Source organism: Ahaetulla prasina, chromosome 1, assembly GCF_028640845.1.
Source record: "Ahaetulla prasina isolate Xishuangbanna chromosome 1, ASM2864084v1, whole genome shotgun sequence".
In the NCBI taxonomy this organism is placed as follows: Eukaryota; Metazoa; Chordata; class Lepidosauria; order Squamata; family Colubridae; genus Ahaetulla; species Ahaetulla prasina.
In genome coordinates, this window is record NC_080539.1 from 182,602,192 (window position 1) to 182,622,966 (window position 20,775).

Sequence of the window (20,775 nt, forward strand, 5' to 3'; positions counted from 1 at the left end):
TATAGGACCTAACTAGTGTCCGGTCAGCCTCAGAACGGCTGGATCTCCAGACACTCTCTAGGCGTCTTCTCCGGCGTTTCATCTCCCTCGGCGAACCAAGGAGCTGGTTGAGACCGACGCCGGGTTAGAGGCCGCAAAGGCACAACACGGTCCAAAGCTCCAGCCGCGGCCTGTTCCCAGGCCGCAACTAGTTCTTCAGTCGTGTCGTAGGCCAGGTGCTCGGGAAAAGGCCCAAGCTCCGTCAAGAACCTCTCCGGGTCCATCAGGCGCCTGGGACGGAACCAACGCATTGGTTCCGTCTCCCTGCGGTGGTGGGTAGCGGTCAGAAAGTCTAGACGAAGGAGAAAATGATCTGACCATGACAAAGGTTCGACAACTAAATCATTTAAAACCAGATCATTCAACCACTGGCCAGAGATAAAAATCAAGTCTAGGGTGCCTCCCCCGATGTGGGTAGGGCCGTCAATTAATTGAATCAGGTCCATGGCCGTCATGGAAGCCATGAACTCCCGAGCCGCCGAGGATGCCACGCCAGTTGATGGCAAATTGAAATCCCCCATGACCAACAGTCTAGGGGTTTCAACTGCCAACCCGGCCAGCAACTCCAACAGCTCAGGCAGGGCTGTTATCACGCAGCAAGGAGCCAGGTACGTGATCAGCAAGCCCACCTGAGTCCTACGACCCCACTTCACGTAGAGGGATTCACACCCAGCTATCTGAGGCACAGTGGTCTCCCTTGGCTCAAGACTCTCCTTAATAATAACCGCCACCCCGCCACCCCTACCTGGGCCCTCAAGATCAAAAAATCCCTAAGACGTAACACAAGACTATTGTTTATACTTCTTAATAGACAGGCTGTCTATTGTATTTCATAAAATTCAAACATGATTCTGAGCAACTCAGTTTTTTTCTCTACCTGCTAGAGATACAGCTTGGCAAGATAAAGCAACCTCTTAAGGGGCCAACTATGATTTGTGTAAATTCATTCTTAATAAAAAATCCAGTTAATATAAACTGCAAACTGTGGTTTCTGATTGTATCATCTCTCAAAATCACTACATGAACTCACATCTTCTGCTTTCTGGCACACCTGCATTAGAGAAGACCTCAATCTTTTTATCTGTTATTAATCATCAGTGAGAAACATATAAATTTACCTATTAGGTGCTTAAACCTAGCTGAAATTTATTTAAAACCTATCACCTGTATTATGTATCATGAGAGCTTCCTTCCCTGGTTCAATTACAGAGGGATACCTAACAACTCACCACAATAGTCTTTTTCTGCTGTAATACTGCTTTTTACTATTTCAAGTAATTCTCAATACAGATTCAGATACGGCATCTGAATTTGGACAATAACACTGCATAATATTCTCAAGAATGATCTAAAATTCAATTCAACGTCTCTCTGATGGTAATCAATTTGCAATACTGGTTGAGTAGCTCTGAAATTCTTGAGGAAAGTTATTTCTTTCATGCTTTGTTTTTAATTTTTGAAATTATGACAGTATAAGGGTCCAAATGGCTCTTTGAGCGTTTAAGGTTGCAGACCCCTGCAACAAATCAATATAGATAACTTTGAAATTAAAAACAAAATGTGCCTACTTATAATTCTAAATAATTTTATAATTAATTTAAAAACTTTTAAAATCTTAATGTTGTGTATGTGTGTGTGTATGGGGGGGGGAGAGGGAGGAAGGGAGGGAGGGAGGGAGAACATCATCTAGAATCCCTCAGTTTAGAAATAGGAAATATAAATAAATAAATAAATATAAGATACTTATACATAAGATATGTGTTTAAACATATCTCTCCAATGCAATAAGAATTCTACACTTCAATTGGTTGTTGGTTAATGATCACTTATTCAGCAACCATTTGAACTTATTCAAATTATTTCAAAATTATTCGAAAATTACTGTTTGGTTTGGAATGTATAATCTCATTCCTGATGTACACGTAGTTCTCGACTTACAACATTTAGTGACCATTCAAACTTACAACGGCAGTAAAAAAGTGACTTATGACAATTTTTCACACTTATGACCATTGCAGCATCCTCATGGTCACATGTTTTACATTCGGATGCTTGACAATTGGTTCATGTTTATGACGACTGCAGTGTCCAGGGGGCATCTTTTGTGACTTTTGCAGAGCAAAATCAATGGGGAAATCAGATTCACTTAACAACCATGTTACTAATTTAACAACTGCAGTGATTCACTTAACAAATGTGGCAAGAAAAGTTATAAAATGGGACAAAACTCACTCAACAAATTTCTCACTTTGCAGCATAAATTACTGTATTTTTCGGAGTATAAGACGCACCTTAGTTTTTGGGGAGGAAAATAAGAAAAAAACTGATTGGCAGATGGATTGGCCTCCCAGAATACCCCCAATCAGAAGTGAATTTTAGCAACAGTTTCCTTGGTTGTGAGCTCTGTGCCTTGCTTTTTTTTGCTTTTTTTTTCTGCCTCTGAAACTCTGTTTCAAGAAAAAAAAATTCTGCCTCTGAAAGCCTCTGAAGCTCTGTTTGGGGCTTTTTTCCTAAGCTCCATGAAGCTCCGTTTGGGGCTTTTTTTCTGAAGCTCCGTTTCTGATGCTTTTTTCAGTCTCTGAAACCTCTGTTTGAGAAGCTAGGCGGGGCTACATTTGGAGTATAAGACACAGCCAGATTTTCACCCTCTTTTTTTGGGGTATACCAAAAAATACGGTATACACTCAATTGTGGTTGTAAGTCAAGGACTACTTGTATTTTCTACTATTTGTATTGCTTATTTTTGTCTTAATCTTTTTTATTAACAAATTGAGATAGCTCTGATTTGGATCATATTTGGGGGATAAAACCAGAGAATATAATATAAATAATAGTATATAAATAATTACTAATTCACAAGAATTAGTAATTGGTTCTGCAGAGCATTTTGGAAGCACAGAAAACTATCTAAAGATATAACTTAACACCGAATGGCCGTTTTTGTCTGCTAGAAGTTCTTTTATGTGATTGTAGCTGCCTTAGAATCAGACAGACAAACAATTCAATAACAATAATTTTTTTTAGGTCCTTGCCTAATAATGTTTAAAGCTAGAAGGATTGTTACAGCCTAAAACTCATCCGATTGAGTCACGATGAACAGAACTTTACCTGTCTTGATGTATTGTGACCAGCACAGGGTACGACTGGTTACTCCTATTACCAGTTCCCAGCTGGCCATAAGAATTGGCACCCCAAGCATAGATATGGCCTTCATCTGTTAATACTAGTGTATGTGCATAGCCGCAGGCAATCTAGAAAAGAAAAAGAATTACGTTCTTTTATTCAGAAATTACATTGTTTTTGCCAATTCCCTGAAAAGATGGGAAAAATACATCCGATAACGTAAGCATTTTTTGAAAACAAAATAAAAAATAAAGTATAGTTGAATTTTTTTCAAAAAAATCAAAGTTGCTCATAAGAATAGTGCCTAACTGTGCACACTGAGCTTCTTGTCTCAAAAGTAGGTGGGCAGATAATAAAACATGTAGGCTGATTCATTAACCTTACTTAAGAGAGATCAACCATCCTCCCTAACTCCAAAATAAGCAAGCCAAACTTTGGCCATCTTCTTGCTGAATTTCAGAGTGTGATGTTCCCATAAAGCTGGGGAAGATGTTGTATGCAACTTCAAGTCCTGCCTAAGCCATGAAAACCAACTGGTTGATTTTGGGCCAGTCACGCTCTCTCAGCACAACCCACCTCACAGGGTGGGGAAATAGGAGGCGGAAGGTGTGTTTGGATATGTTCGCTGCCTTGAGTTATTTATAAAAATAATGAAGATGAGAGACAAAACAAACAAACAAATGTATTTATGAAAGAGAGCCAGTTTGGCACAGTTGTTAAGACATCAGGCTAAAAACAGGAAAGTGAATTCTAGTCCTGCCTTAGGCACAAAGCCAGCTGGATGACCTTGAGCTAATCTTGCCTTCCAACTCTTTCAGATTCTTATTTCTGCAAGCACTGGACAACTTAAGTTATTGACAATATCACTTTGTTTTCAATACATAAGAAGTCTAACTGAATTTTACTTATACTTTATTTATACTTTACTTAAGGAAAGAACTACCAAAATACTTTCAGCATGTCAATTGTCCCACCAGAGGCAAGAATACTCTAGACCACTGCTACACAACACTAAAAGATGCCTATCGGTCTTTACCACGTGCAGCTGTAGGACACTCTGATCATTGCATGATTCACCTTGTACCTGCTTACAGGCAAAGACTTAAAGCCACAAAACCAATAATTAAATCAGTGAAAACCTGGACGGAGGAATCAGAATTAAAGCTACAGGCATGTTTTGACTGCACTGATTGGAATATTTTTAAAGATACCTCTGCAGACCTGGATGAACTCACAGATACTGTAACATCATATGTCAGCTTCTATGAAGACCTACGTGTACCTATAAGGAACTTGCGAATACACAGTAACAATAAACCTTGGTTTACACCTAAACTTAAGCAGCTACGACATTCCAAAGAGGAAGCCTACAGAAAAGGTGATAAAATGCTATACAATCAGGCCAGAAATGCACTAACAAGGGAGATCAGAGCAGCAAAAAGAAGCTACTCTGTAAAGCTAAAGAATCAGTTTTCAGCAAATGAACCAGCAAACATGTGGAAAACTCTTAAAAATATCACCGGCTATGGCAAACCTCCTTCCCAGGCTGAAGGTAATCAACAACTGGCAGATGACCTGAATGAGTTTTACTGCAGGTTTGAAAGGAAACTACAGCCACCTATCTCCACAATCCCCATCTCAGACACACCAACAACAGCCAAGCCTCCTACAACTGACCCCATTTCATTGGGTTCACAACCCCTAGTGATCACAGAAAAGGAAGTGCAGGACCTATTTCACAGACAAAAGCCAGGAAAAGCTCCAGGCCCAGACAAGATAACTCCTTCTTGCTTAAAAGTCTGTGCTGACCAATTGGCCCCCATCTTCACCCATATTTTCAATAAATCACTAGAGATGTGTTATGTTCCTTCTTGCTTCAAACGCTCTACCATCATCCCAGTGCCGAAGAAGCCCACCATCAAGGAACTGAATGACTACAGACCAGTTGCTTTAACATCTGTAGTCATGAAAACCTTTGAAAGGCTAGTGCTTTCCTACCTGAAAACCATCACGGATAAGCTGTTAGACCCCTTGCAATTTGCATACCGAGCAAATAGATCAACAGATGATGCTGTTAATATGGCTCTGCACTACATCCTACAACATCTTGAGTCTCCAAAGACCTATGCAAGGGTCCTTTTTGTAGACTTTAGTTCAGCATTCAATACCATCATTCCAGACATTCTTCTAACTAAGCTAAACCAGCTACAGGTACCGGAACAGACTTGTAAGTGGATCACAAGCTTCCTAACAAACAGGAAGCAGCAGGTGAAGCTAAGCAAGATCACATCAAATACCTGTACAATTAGCACAGGGCCCCCCCAAGGCTGTGTGCTCTCCCCACTTCTCTTCTCTCTGTATACCAATGACTGCATCTCCAATGATCCATCTGTTAAGCTACTGAAGTTCGCAGATGACACAACAGTGATTGGTCTCATTCGAGACAATGACGAATCCGCATATAGACGAGAGGTCGAACGACTAGCCTTGTGGTGCAACCAAAACAATCTGGAACTGAACACACTCAAAACCGTAGAAATGGTGGTAGACTTTAGGAAAAACCCTTCCATACTTCCACCTCTCACAATACTTGACAACACAGTATCAACAGTAGAAACCTTCAAATTTCTGGGTTCTATCATATCGCAAGATCTCAAATGGACAGCTAACATCAAAACATCATTAAAAAAGGACAACAAAGAATGTTCTTTCTGCGCCAACTCAGTAAGCTCAAACTGCCCAAGGAGCTGCTGATCCAATTCTACAGAGGAATTATTGAGTCTGTCATTTGCACCTCTATAACTGTCTGGTTCGGTTCTGCAACCCAACAAGAAAAACACAGACTTCAGAGGATAATTAGAACTGCAGAAAAAATAATTGCTACCAACCTGCCTTCCATTGAGGACCTGTATACTGCACGAATCAAGAAGAGGGCCATGAAAATATTTGCAGATCCCTCGCATCCTGGACATAAACTGTTTCAACTCCTACCCTCAAAACGACGCTATAGAGCACTGCACACCAGAACAACTAGACACAAGAACAGGCCATCGCTCTGCTAAACAAATAATTCCCTCAACACTGTCAGACTATTTACTGAATCTGCACTACTATTAATCGTTTCATAGTTCCCATCACCAATCTCTTTCCACTTATGACTGTATGACTATAACTTGTTGCTGGCAATCCTTATGATTTATATTGATATATTGATCATCAATTGTGTTGTAAATGTTGTACCTTGATGAACGTATCTTTTCTTTTATGTACACTGAGAGCATATGCACCAAGACAAATTCCTTGTGTGTCCAATCACACTTGGCCAATAAATTCTATTCTATTCTATTCTATTCTATTCTATTCTATTCTATTCTATTCTATTCTATTCTATTCTATTCTATTCTACTTTCTATTCATCTCAACATTTAGAATGGCTAGTATCAGTTAAAATATGAAATAAAGATGCAAAATATAAAAATACTACAGTTGAAAATAATATTTAAATGATTTACAATTTGCTATTAGTTTGCAACTAATGTTTTGGATGCACCAGAAATCCCAGTAATTAGCAGTTAGGATCTGAAGATGCAGAAAACATACCTTTTGCACGTGGATGCCTTGTAGAGCTGCTATTCTGCATGGTGTCGGCTGATTGCCACCATTGCCTAATCCAAGCTGACCATTACCATTATAACCCCAAACATAAACCTTAAAAGAGAGATAAATCTAGTTAGTAAGTGGGCGTATATATAAAGCAATATAAAGCATATAAACACACACAGTCAGAGAATTCATTAAAATTGATCTGTAAATTAGAGTAATTTTATGTATGATTTTACCCTACATATTTTACTCTTCATTTATGTAAATCTAGTTAGTATATGGGCATACATCCACACACAAACCACACACACACATCATTAAAACTGATCTGTAAATTAAGAGTAATTTTATGTACGGTTTTTCCTTAAATAGTTTACTCTTTGTTTATGTAAAACAGTAACAATATTGTCCTCTATTGAGATATTAAAATACCTGAGATCAGGCTAACATTAAAACACCAGACCTTTCTTAACCGGGGGATAATAAATTGTCTCATGTTCAGGGAAATCTCAACTGATTCCAAGGTGGCAAACAGCTTGAATAGTTGTATCTTTAAATACTCCCTTTCAACTCCAACAGGGCATCTGTGAAAATGGCAGCTTGATGCTTTAGGAACTAGATTTTACCTAGGTAATGGTTTTTCTTGTTCTCCCTTCCCATTATCTCTTGTGTCCTTCAGATAAGAGTGATAGCCTATGAGAATCTTAAAGAAAGAGGTGTCATTTCTCAACTACTCTTTTTTAAAAAAAAAAAAAACCACAAGGAAGAACACAAAGGCAATTGTAGCATAACAATATAAGTAAATCTGTAAGTCAATAGTTGTTTAAAAGCTCCAGATAGTAAATTATCTTTGCTACCTTCCCTAAGAACAGTCCATCCTTATAGGAGGCAGCCAAATTGTACAAACTACTTTGGCCTTCATGATGTTCAGAGGACAGCATCTCATGAAAATCTCAATGAGAGGTTTGAGTCAGAAGAATAAAATTGCCACATGACTGCTAGACCTCTTTTAAGTTTAAGAAAGTATTAAACTAAATGATGAATTAGTGGAATCTAACTTGAAACTAATTCAGCATCTCTAACATCTATATAAGTGCATTTTATAAACAATTTGCTGCATTTTACACTGGTTGCAATCAAGCAAAGGCCACCTGCCAACAACTGAACAGGAAGTCAAACAGACATATAAGCAAGCATTAATTTTTCAAGAAGCACAGTGGAAGGATGAACCAAGACTACACAAAACTATTTGTCCCATATACTCAATATGGTAAATAAAATCTGTAATATATCTATTTAATTTCCAGTCCACAACAACTTTTAATTAAGCATTCAGAACTTAACCTTCATTATTTCTATTGAATTATATCAAGATAAAATGCTAACACTATCTCAAACAGAACTATCTTTCCAATTTACTATACAGATTTAGGAGCACAAAGTACATTCTCTTTATAGAATTCTTAGAAACTGTAATGATAAGGTTGAAACTTCCTAGCTGAAATCCAAAGAGATTCATGAAAGTTCAGGTATGTGTCACAACCTAAAGGTCACTAGCCTACATTACACAACAAGGAGAAAAATAAGGGAGGGGGAGGAGAGGTATTGTCTAAATGATTTAGATTAAGGCATCTGATTTATTCTGTATTCTGGGAATCCTCAAATAATAATGGCTATTAGGACTGCTGTTGCAATATGATTGTAAAGTGTGACAGCAAACCAAGCAGTCCCTATTGCTATTGCAACCCAAGACAAGTGATTAAAGGGAAAGCAGTGGGAATATGGGGGTGCCACAGGAAGGATGAAGAAGGCCCTGGGACACCTGGCATAGGTTGTGTGCAAGTTAGTGAGGAGAATGCTAAGGCCTGGCATAAACGCAGGAAGGAGGTTGCAGTATGTGCAAGCAAAGGAAGGGAAAGTGGGTGCACTGAATGCATGTGTGGAAAGTAACGAGGGAAGAATGGCACAGTGCATATGTGAGAGTGCAGAAAGGCCAGGAGGGGAAGAACAGACTCGCTTCAATGACTTGTGACCTTCCCCATTGACTTTGCTTGTGGGAAGTCAACATGCAAATGACAATCACATGATCATGGGGTGCTGTAATCAGTCATGAGAGTTGACTGCCAAGTGCCTAAATTTTATTTACATAACCATGTAACTGCTATAATGGCCAGGACATTTGAGTATCTTTGTTCAGCCTTCATAACTTTGAATAGTTGCTGAACCAATGGACATTAAATGAGGTATAACTGTATCTAAAACACTTTTTATCAAAACCTCTGACTAATGAATTCCAAGTACAGCAAAAAAGAGGGGAATAAGAAAAGAAATGTAATGGTTAAAGGGAGAAAGAGTCAAATCCAAACAGAAACAGAATATATTCATATAAAAAAGGAAAACTATTCTGAGGCTATGACAGAAGGGAGGCAAACATTTGAGTAGTTATTCAGAGATAGAAAAAAGAAGGAATATCAGCAAAAGGCCTTGAAAGGCAGATTGGCTGCTGGATATTTCAGTTCAGAAGCCGGTTTGGGCTCCATCATCTGAACTGTAAAAAAGACAACAAAAACAGAGATGAAGGGAGAAAATACAACCAAAAGCATCCAGAAGGAAATGCAAGTATAACCACTCTTATCCTACATTAGAATTTTTCCTGAGGGCAAGACTAACCAGATTTCTTTTTATTTAATTCATGAGTCTCAACAAGAGGATGAGAAACCCTATTTACTGATGGTGACACTTCTTATGCAATAGCATTGGGTGTCCATTTATATCTCATATAAAAAAGCATTACTATTTTTGTTTATAAAACTTTTTAGAAAATTAGCTAATATCTAAATTCTACTATCTTAGAATTCAGCATATAGGTTTGACATATAATTCTTAATTGGCTCCATTGACTAATAATTGAAGAGACAGGCACCATGAACAATTTAGCACATAAGGCTTCATATATTAAAAAATAAGGTTTGTAATATAGAACAATACCTTACCTCACCATTTTCTATCACAGCCATTGAGCACATCTGACCACAAGCAATGTTAATTGCTATCTTATTTTGTAAGCAGCCGGTAATTCTTCGAGGAATAGGCTGATTGGCTGTTGAACCCGATCCAATTTGTCCTGAATTATTATAACCCCATGAATACACCTGCAAAAATAAACTAGTAACAGACTGATACACCATTCTAGAAATACATTTGTTTTCATAAAAATAGCACAAAGAAAGAATGGAAAGCAAAATTAGATAACTGATATGGATTCAACTCCATGCAGATCTATTGCATCTTGTGCATGGAATAAAACATGTCTTTTTTGTGGACAGATTTCTGTCAACACTTCTAGCACCTTTTCCCTAGAAAACTACGTTATTGAATTATCATGTCTTAAAGAAGAAAAATAATATTGAAATAAAAATAATACAAAAGTATTTGCAACTAATGCTTCAGTCACAAAAATTCAAATATTTTTACCTACTATAAAAAAATTCAATTGCATAAAATTAATGCTGCTTAATTATTCATGTTTCACATTTGAAGTCAACAAGATGCTTCAGAATCTGCAGCAGTCTTGCAACTCTTTAAATCAAAGGTGTCTCTTCTCAAAACTGCATGCAGATGCATTTCTTTTTCAGTTCACATGCCGGTACTATAAAGACCTATAAAAAGTCTATCTAAAATGGAGTTGAAATGTACCAGCTGCAAAATAACAGAAGGGTAAGTGCCAATTCTATGAAGTAGAATGATGATCCTTGTTCCAATAATTTGGTATAACTCTGAGAATGGAGATTTGAAAAATAGCATACCGTAAGTCTCCTGAAGTGTGGTTACAATTTTACTTTCAATAGAAAATCAATGCATTTGTAGAATTATGATATGGAAGCAATTGAATTGGAATATATACAGTACAATGTTTTATATTTATTTAAGTTTGTACAGTACCTTCCTAAATATTGTAAAGATAGTACAGCACAGTATGTTAAAAAACTGCCTTCCTGGTTACAGCTAAAATATGAAGTACTTTCTCCAACAGGGTTATACAGTACCTTGTTCATATTTAGTAACAGCCCATCAGCCTGGGAAAGAGTATTTTAAATAGACTTTTGACATCTAAATTTATTCAAAGATGGGACAGAGCACAAAAATTGGTTGCAATGATGATTATTATCAGAAAGAATAAAAATCAATGCTTAGGTAATTAAGGACCACAAAAATGACAGCATTAAGGAATTAGAAGTCATTAGTTTTAACACTGTGGGGGTAAAATGGCTAAGAAAGCTGACAGTCTGGATTTGAGACCCAAGTACTGAGCTCTTATTATTTGCTCGAGGTCCTGCCCACCTAGCAGTTCGAAAGCATGCAAATGCGAATAGATAAATAGGTACCACTTCAGTAGAAAGGTAAGTGTGTTCCATGCGCTTTGGCATAAAGTTCATGCTGGCCATCTGACCACAGAAGCATCTTTAGACAACGCTGGCTCTCTCAGCTAAGAAACAGAGATGAGTATTGCCCCCTTGAGTAGGTCATGACTGGACAGGGGAAAGCTTTACCTTTAAGTTTTAATATCAAATTCTTGCTGCTTTAAAATTTTTATATAAAACTCCCTTTTTTTTCCCCTGAAAATGGAAAAACATGAATTGGTGATTTCTGGATTTACCTATTTAAAAAGGGCTATTATATATGGGAAAAGAAATTACACTATGTTATTTTGAAAGGGGAAATGGTATCAAGTAAATCTAATTGGTGTAAAGATTGAAAGTAGCTTCTTTAAGCATCTTCACTTTCTATTGTTTTCAACACATTTTTCTTCTCTTGGATTTTTCTTCATTTTTCACATCTTTTAACTTTATTCTTTAATAAAAATTATTTAAAAATAATAAAATTGATAGAAAATTCAAAAGCAACTTGCACAGAATTACAATAATTTTTCTCACCGCACCATCAGCAGTCAATACCATTGAATGATGTGAGCCACAGGCAACTTCAATTACTTTTTTGTTTACCAAGTTGGTGGAGATTTGGCAAGGAATGTAGCTATGACTGGTTGTTCCATTTCCCAGTTGACTGTAAGCATTGTGACCCCAAGCATATACTTCTCCTTCTATAATATAAGAAAATAGTTTTGAAAGGCTAATATAAAAACTGGCTACATTACAAGCTATCTTTTTCACAATGAATAATAATATGATTTTTCTTCATAAATGAAAAACGAACCCTTTGCTAACATTAATCAATATAATAAAGGTTGAAACAAATAAACAGAGTAGATGGCAGGCTGAGAAGGGAATGGTGTCTGTAAACCAATCAATATTCAAATATTGTTATCCTTGAAGTGGAATTTCTTTTACATGATATACAAAATAATGCGACCATCTGTTGTCTCTTTTATTATCTCATTCTTATTAAAAAGATCCAAACATCAAAGCTTTCCTCCACATTGGCTTCAAAGGGCTTGTTACCAGCTGCACAGATATCACCAGAAAGTTCTAGACAGACCTGAAAGATTCCTTCTTTGAGGCATACACCTCAAAGATTTACTCTGAGTTACCTCAGTTCCTTAAGGCCACCATCATAATTCTAATTTAGACACAATGTTTGAGCGGAAAATATAGAAAAATTATACTTTGAAGAACTAGAATGTCACATACAGTATACTGCCTGTTCTTCACTTCTCTGTACATCACTTATATAGATATCTAGTAAGCTGCAGTTATCTGACAACTAGGCCTAAACTACACCTGATCTAGGCAATAGTGTCACATGAAGTCTGACATCTGATCTAATAGTTGTGGTACATATGTCAGAAAACTGAATGCTTTATGAACTTGCAAGTGACATTGATATTGTTCAGGTCCACAGATAATGGTAGAAAAAGTTTAGCTAAATGAATGATCACTATCACCTATGCACATACTTTTGTGACAAATATATAAATATATCCTAAAATTCAGAAACCTTTCCTGTCATCCAAGTTCTGTTTTATTACAAATTTTGAATATTTCTTAGCCATGTGACATTTAAAAGTAAATTGCTAAGTGTTATTACAAGTAGTCCTTAACTTATGACCATTTGTTTTACGACTGTTTGAAGTTGTAACAGTGTTGAAAAAAAGTATTTTATGACCAGTCCTCATACTTACAATTCATTCAGCATTTACACAATTAAAGTTCAGGCATTTAGCAGCCAGCATTATATTTACAATGGCTGCAGTCTCCCAGGGTTACATGATTGTCATTTGCGACCTTCTCAGGACTTCTGACAAGTCAATGGGTTAAACTGGAGTCTCTTAATATCCACAACATAAAAGTAATACAATAGGGTGTGACTCATTTAACCATTGCATTGTTTAGCAACAGAAATTACGGTCCCAATTTTAAGTACAAGTCAAGGACTATTTGTACATCACTTCCATGTACTTGTCAGCCTCCGCTTTATTTTAAGTGTATTTTACCTATTGGAGTGTTTTACTGTTTTATTACTTCGTTAAAGGTTTTCTTCTTACTGAATGTCTTACATGATTTATGGGAAAGGGGGGAGGTTTTTATTGTTGCCAGCGTTCGGCATTTCAGGTGGAGGAGGAGATAGTCTTTCAAACAGACGTTTGAACTGATTTGGCCCGTGAATGTAACAGGAGTTACATGGGAGTTACATGAATGGAAATCCAGAAGATTGGCAGAGGGAGAACATCGGAAGTGAAACAACACGTGGCCAAGGAGGAAGAGGACATTGGACTATTTGAACTTTGGAGGGAGGAGGGTTCAAGAGAGGAATTACTTTTGTACAGTTATAATTACTTTCAGTTCTGGCTTAGCTTTCATTGCAATCTGACATGTTTAGTAAAAATTACCAATCTCTTCAAACTGATGGAGTTGGGTCTTTATTTTCTTAAACATTGATCGGAGGCAAGCTGACAGTACTATTCTAAGCTCTAAGTACAGTTGCCCAATTGTAAAAGAACCCCAATTCCATCTACTTTATCAGTTAAAGAAAAGTAATTTCAGCATTTCTCCAGCATTTCTTAGCTTTTCTTTCTTAATAATATTGTAATTTTCAAAAGAAAGAACAAAATACCCTTGCCAAGGAATATATTAATAAAATAACCATAGCTAGAACTATGTAACATACCAGTAGTAGCCAGAACAACATGAGGTCCACTTCCATAACTGAGGGAAGCTAATTTTTTGCCACATAAAATATCTATTCTTCGGGGTTCAATGCTGCTCTGTACATCACCAATTCCCAAACTTCCGCTGCAGTTAGTACCCAAAGCAAAAACCTATTACACAATGATACTGTCAGTACAAAATACTTTTATAAGCATATATAATTAAAATATTTTAAAACACCCAAAATGCATTTATAGTGAATTTTGAGTTTACATATTTGAGGATATATATTTTAGGCACATTTCTGCCATGTGTTCTGCCCTAAAGGACACCAAAAGTGTACATCAAGTAAAGCCAAAATTTATAATAAACACCAAGCAAGTGAAGCTTATTTAACAGATGTACAATATTATATATTTATAATATATAATATTTTTTGTGTTAGACCTGGGGAAAAGCTACATATTAAGCAAGGCAGAGAAGTCTCATGCCTTCCAAATCTTAATGTGCATGCAAAGATTCTTGGCATGTCAAGCTTCAGATTTGTACAGAATCATGAACAGCTGAAGTTAAAGTTGATACCAAGACAGCTATTCACTGTTATATCTTCAAAACTTACCTCATCATTTTCAGTTGCATAAAGAACTTCATTGCCAGCAATGCCAAATACGCAAACCTGACGAATTAACTTCAATTTCTCTTGAGAATGGAGAGCAAATAATGGCCATTTCCCAACATCCAGCATCTTCTGTTTCAGTAAAAATATAGTATATACAGATATTGTGTAATATGTCTACAGATAATGAAGAGACACAACCTTTCAACTGAAGATGGAATGGTTCTAACTAACTGATGCCAAATTAGCATGTTAATTACTAGGTCAAATTAATTTTCAACCCAGTCTCACTTCTTTGATTCTTCAAGACAAATTCCATATTTCTTGGCAAAAGTTATTTGGTGCTACCCTAAGCCTTTCTGGATTTTCCCGATTCCTACAATACCATCTCCAAAACACCAGAAAAGCTTTTACACTTGCTCACTGTAATGTCCTTTTCCCCACTTGGATAACATAAATGCACCCTTTCCCATCTATGTAATCCTGAGAAACGAGTCAGCTGTGTCATGAAATTGATATATCACTTGTGTGTTTACATCATGTACCACATATCTTCACTGGTTTCCCATCTCCCCAAGATTCCGTGTATGTTAAGAGCAATCACATACTGTTTTAATAACAAATACTACATTGTGGTGATCATGGGCACATGATCATATTGCTTTAATGCAATTAGATTGGAATAATTAGGTACTGATTCAAACAGAGCAGACACAAAAGCTTAAGTCAGCAAAATTTTTAAATACCCTGCTGTTTTAGAAGATTACCTGCAGAACCTCTTATCTCTAACCATTTAGCTCACTGACATTTTGAGGAATAACATTTACTACAGAGGGAAGCAAAAGAAACCTATTTCTTGAAGTACTGCTGTCCAAGCTTATACAAGTATGAGATAGTTCAGATTTGGCAAATTTTGGGATAACTGTGTACTGTAACTTCCTAACTCTGTGAAAACAATGCAGTTTAATGAGTCAAATTAAGATTAGCTGAGGGACAAATTTCTATAAAAGGCAATATTTGTAGCTCAGCCGGTTTAGCTCTGCCTGGTAAGGCCTGTTATTAAGAACACAAAGCCTGCAATTACTGCAGGTTCGAGCCCGGCCCAAGGTTGACTCAGCCTTCCATCCTTTATAAGGTAGGTAAAATGAGGACCCAGATTGTTGGGGGGGCAATAAGTTGACTTTGTAAATATATACAAATAGAATGAGACTATTGCCCTATACATTGTAAGCCGCCCTGAGTCTTCGGAGAAGGGCGGGGTATAAATGTAAACAAAAAAAAAACAAAAAAAAAAAAAAAACTGTGGGGTTCTTGGTACGCTCTAAGCTAGGCTGCTTTCTTCCAGACTTTTCATTACCAAACTAGTAAGTTAATCAATGCTAGTAGAGACCCCACTTCTTACTAGCAATGTTGATGTTATCTAGTCTGGTAACAAAATTCTGCAAAATTCAGAGAGCACCAACGACTCCTGTAGAGTTACTTTTATTCTATACATTTTTATTAATGGGTCTCCTTATTGTGTTTTCACTTGTTCCAATCCTATCATCTTCCTTGGTTATATCTAGAACCACATAAATATTAACATGTCTTCTGTTGAACTTTCTATCTACGATGGGAAATATCCATTACAACTGTCTCCCCAGAACATTCCCTGCCCTGACTTTTGAAGCTCCCAGGACAGAACAGCAATACCAGAATTTCTTGTAGGATTCAGATCAAGCAATGAGAAGATGGCCAAATCATTATTACCAGACTTTAATCACTGGTATCTTCTTAACAGAACATAATCCCACAAGTCACTTTCCAAAACATCCTCTCTGGTGACCAAGATACTGATGGAAACAGAAGTCACGCTGTTCACAACCCCCTCAAATTGTCTCTATTTTTTTTAAAAAGTCAAATATTTTGCTTTTATTAAATGCTCAGAGCCATACGAAGCACACCAGAACAAAGCTATCCCAATTAGTTGGAATGTACCCATTTGGTTGTCAAAATGTAGAAATAATGACTTCGTAACTAGTTCAATGTGATCTTGTTGCAAGAAACCTGGCTTCCAACATATTTGACATTAAACTTTGGTCAAGAGAGGGATCTCTTTGGCACAGACACATCAGATCTGCATAAACACTGTGTACTAATGAGTAGGGCATACTACTCTAATCTAAGGAACAATTTTCTAATATAGGGGGAAATGACTTTTGTCTATACTGATTTGTTTGGAGTCACATGCATTTGTATGCTGCTATTATGAGTCCTTAGGGAGATAGGGCGGTATAGAAATACGAATAAATAAATAAATAAATAAATATTCATGACTGACCAAGCATTCATTCCTGATCGTACAATGTTACAATATCTAAGTAGTGGGATCTGTCGTACTTTTCAGCAAGTCTTGGTGTCTATACAGGCAGCTTACGATCCAACAAGTCTTATTGACATGTGTTACAACAATATTCTGCAATAAAGTGTTAGGAACATACCATCATCTAAGGTCTGCTCTGGAGATGCAGGTACTTATTCCAGTTTTTCCTACCAGCCAGCCAGCCACTTGAGGTAGTGGAGAGCAGATGGCCTCTTCCTAGTTGCTAACAGGAAGAGAAAACAGTTCTCATACAGAACATTGGAAGAGAAACTATTATTTATCTGTCAAATTTATTTGCTGCCTATCTTGCCATAGGGCCACTCTAAACAGACATTAATAAAGATATTTATCAATATTATGATAAAAAAGATGGACGGAGAGCAGAGAGGGGAGGGAGGTGAAGTCTGCCATCAATCCAGCAGCCACCTTCAGCATGCAATTCCCACATTTGGTCCCCAGAGCAGCGGGCAGAGCAACGTCTCCAGGCTCTTGCGGAAGGATAAGAGGGTGCCCTGTATTTCAAGGTAGTGTGTACACCGCTCACACCACCTGATTATGTGGTATGTATGCCGGCTCAGACCACATGAGAACGTAAACCATGGGCTGTATGATGCCACGATTCACATTTGGTCCGTTTTGAATTTTCTCGCCCCACCAACAGGACCCGTGTCGAAGTTCACGTGTCACATGTAAACATTAGGAACAGCCACACTGCCGAGCCCTCTCAAGAAACGGTTGCGAATTTTGCAACCTTCGAGCCTCTCAAGGAAAAGTTCAAAACTAAACATAATAATCCATTTGTGTAGCTCACAAAAGGATCTATCTATACGTGTGAATCAACTTCTGTGAGCATAATTGCCAACTCAGATTTCTGAAATGTTTTGGGTTGGGGGGTGAGGACGAGGATGACCGCTGAGGAAGTCCAGGCCAACATGTACACAAACACACAAACACACATACACACACGCGCGCGCGCGCGCTAAATAAGCTCGGTCTCACAAGGACGTCGCTTGTGTTCCCGGAGAGCTCGAGCGGGAGAAAGGACGAGGCGTCCCGCAGTCTCCTGCAGGGGCAGCGCCTGGTACAAACGTACCTCCAGCATTCTAGCCGCTCCGGCAGAGGCAGCAGCGACCCGGCAGGCAGGAGAACCAGAGCGCCAATTTCTGCCCAGTCGGCGCGTAAGGCGCGCCCCCGTTGCTTCCGATTCGCAAGGCCCGGAGCGGCGGGCGGGCTTTTGCGTTTTTGATGAAGGAAGCGGCGCGTTGCTATCCCGGAGCAGCGAGAACTGTTATGGCTTCGGTCTCTTTGCTCCTGGGGTGAAATCTCCTTGCTGTGGAGTAAAACCGCGTTCTGTATTCTGTATCCTGGACTGCAGAAATCCTGACGATCATTAAATGGCAGTACCATATGAGGGGAGCTTTTCGTGGGTCCCACTGCCACCCAGCGATGGTCTTGATTAGTGGGCTTGCATAAAATGGTAGCTTTTGACCAAAATACAGGCAAAAATCTCTCTCCTCCTACGGGTCGTGTGAGGTAATAATGAAATGCTTGTTCAGGGCCAGGGCAAGAAGAACATACCCTCTTTATTTAACCGAAGCCTATATTCTCAAGCCCAAGGGTCATCGGGGACTGTGGATCCCGCAAGAAGCGCCGCCAAGGCTCTTCCCGCCCGCTGAGGTGATGCTGCTGCCGAAAGGGCTGCTCTGGTACTGCTGGGGGAGCCTCTGCCCGCCCAGGCGGCCGCGTACGCGGTGGCGGGGATAGAACGGAGCCCCCCATCCCCCCGCCCGGACCCGGGGAAAGTCCCGAAGGGGCCCGCGCTTCCTTTCGGAACAGGATTGAGCCAGTCAGGGAAAGGAAGCTCGGACCCGTTTAGTTTGCTCGTTGAGAAACGTCGGTTTAGTAATTCGGTTCCTACTCCGGTTTATGAACGAAAGAAGTGACATTGGATTCACGAAGTCGCTTGCTCGACGGGTTAAGCCAAATTATTTCCAGACCCTTTGCTAGCGGTGGCAGTGGCACGTGCTTTCCTCTGTAGAAAAGAACTGTAAGGTAACTTCAGTACGCTGCAAGAGGCTTAGCATGCTCGGGGGTGGATCGCCAGTGGAGCGGTCTCCCGGGTAGTATTATTTTTATTTTATTTATTTTATTTTATTTGTCACAACAGTATATATAAGCATAAGCATGTAATAACTATACTAATTGGATACAATCAAAGGGAACATTAGGACAGGAACGGTAGGCATGCTGGTGCTCTTATGCACGCCCCTTACAGACCTCTTAGGAATGGGGTGAGGTCAATGGTAGACAGTTTTTGGTTAAAGCTTTGGGGATTTTGGGAAGAGACTACAGAGTCAGGTAGTGCATTCCAGGCATTAACAACTCTGTTACTGAAGCCATATTTTCTGCAATCAAGACTGGAGTGGTTCACATTAAGCTTAAATCTATTGTGTGCTTGTGTATTGTTGCGATTGAAGCTGAAGTAGACTTCAACAGGAAGGACATTGTAACATTAAACTCGGGTCATGCCGAAGGCGGAGGAGTTCTAAATTTTCTAAACCCAGGATTTCAAATCTGGTGGCATAAGGTATTTTGTTGTAATCAGAGGAGTGGAGAACTTTTTTTGTAAAATATTTCTGGACACGCTCAATTGTATTAATGTCCGAAATGAGGTATGGGTTCCAGACAAGCGAGCTGTATTCGAGAATTGGTCTAGCAAATGTTTTGTATGCTCTGGTTAGTAGTGTAATTTTTCTGGAGAAGAAGCTAGGCAAGATTAAGTTTACAACTCTTAAAGCCTTTTTTGCAATGTAGTTGCAGTGGGCTTTGGCACTTAGATCATTGGATATGAAAGCTCCAAGGTCTTTAACGGGGTGGGGGTCATCTACAAGGTAATGTCCATCAAGCTTGTATTTAGTGTTCTGATTCTTTTTTCCAATGTGTAAGACAGAGCATTTGCTGGTTGAGATTTGGAGTTGCCAAATTTTTGACCATTCCGATATAAAGTCAAGGTCTTTTTGAAGGGTAGTCGTACTGTTGGTAGCGTTATATAGTTTAACATCATCAGTGAAAAGAACAGTTATTTATAATATGGTCGCAGAGGTCGTTAATGTATATTATGAAGAGCGTTGGTCCTAGAACGCTGCCTTGGGGGACACCGCTATTGACAGGAGCAGGATTTGATAGGGCACTGCCTATTTTGACCATTTGTTATCTGTTTGACAGGAACACTGTTATCCAATTATGGAGGGGTCCGGAGATGCGTAGGATTTTAGTTTTAGAAGAAGTTTGTCATGTACCACTGAGTCAAAAGCTTTACAGAAGTCTATGTAGATTGCATCTATTGCTTTGCCCTGATCAAGATTTGTAGTCCATATGTTTTTGCAGTGAAGAAGTTGTAAATTAGAGGATAAATTATTCACCGCCTCTGCATTGGATTTTTTTTAGCAAGAAAACTTTCGTCTCTCTTATTATATGAGACCCTTTACACAGTCCCTTTCCAACATTCCTTTGCGGACCAGAACTCAACTCGAAGGTAACTTTCCTATACTAAGTGATTTGCCTGGAAGGTGCTCCTTCCAGGATTTCTTGTTTTGATGCCCTAGTCTAGCAGGTTATTTAGGGCAGGGCATCTCAAAATTTATAGTATTGTAACTCCCTAAAACGATAAATGAATTGTGTAATCTTCTACATGAATATAACTGTTTTGTTGGTTAGAATTCTGCAAAAAGGACAGTTTACTAAAACTCACATCATCATTCCAGACTTAAGCTGTTTTAACAGTCATCTTTTTACCCATTTTTAAAAACCTGAATTTAAACAAAATTCTAAACTTCACTCCTACGTGTGGTAGGGAGACTACATATGTTATTTTGCTGGTCCTTTATTTTCATCCTGCCTTCTTTATTTTTTTATAACTAACTCAA

General features: G+C 38.5%; 1 protein-coding gene across 8 annotated transcripts in view; it reads right to left on the bottom strand.

Annotated features, from left to right (window-relative positions):
- LOC131198818 (RCC1 and BTB domain-containing protein 2-like) overlaps positions 1–18,625 on the bottom strand; it is a 51,665-nt gene extending 33,040 nt beyond the window's left edge. For 4 of the 8 annotated variants that reach the window (XM_058183942.1, XM_058183953.1, XM_058183928.1 and 1 more), the window contains exons 1-8: positions 17,943–18,625; positions 16,968–17,072; positions 14,491–14,619; positions 13,891–14,041; positions 11,700–11,866; positions 9,759–9,917; positions 6,763–6,870; positions 3,148–3,290 (exon numbers count right to left, since the gene is read on the bottom strand). In XM_058183942.1, the coding sequence (XP_058039925.1) occupies positions 3,148–3,290; positions 6,763–6,870; positions 9,759–9,917; positions 11,700–11,866; positions 13,891–14,041; positions 14,491–14,619; positions 16,968–16,973 (863 nt within the window). In that variant the 5' untranslated portion in view covers positions 16,974–17,072; positions 17,943–18,625. Of the gene's footprint in view, positions 1–3,147; positions 3,291–6,762; positions 6,871–9,758; positions 11,867–13,890; positions 14,042–14,490; positions 14,621–16,967; positions 17,073–17,942 lie in introns of those variants that run through there. The other 4 variants (XM_058183937.1, XM_058183960.1, XM_058183986.1 and 1 more) reach the window with 4 other exon arrangements.
- Between the last annotated feature and the right edge of the window lie 2,150 nt (positions 18,626–20,775).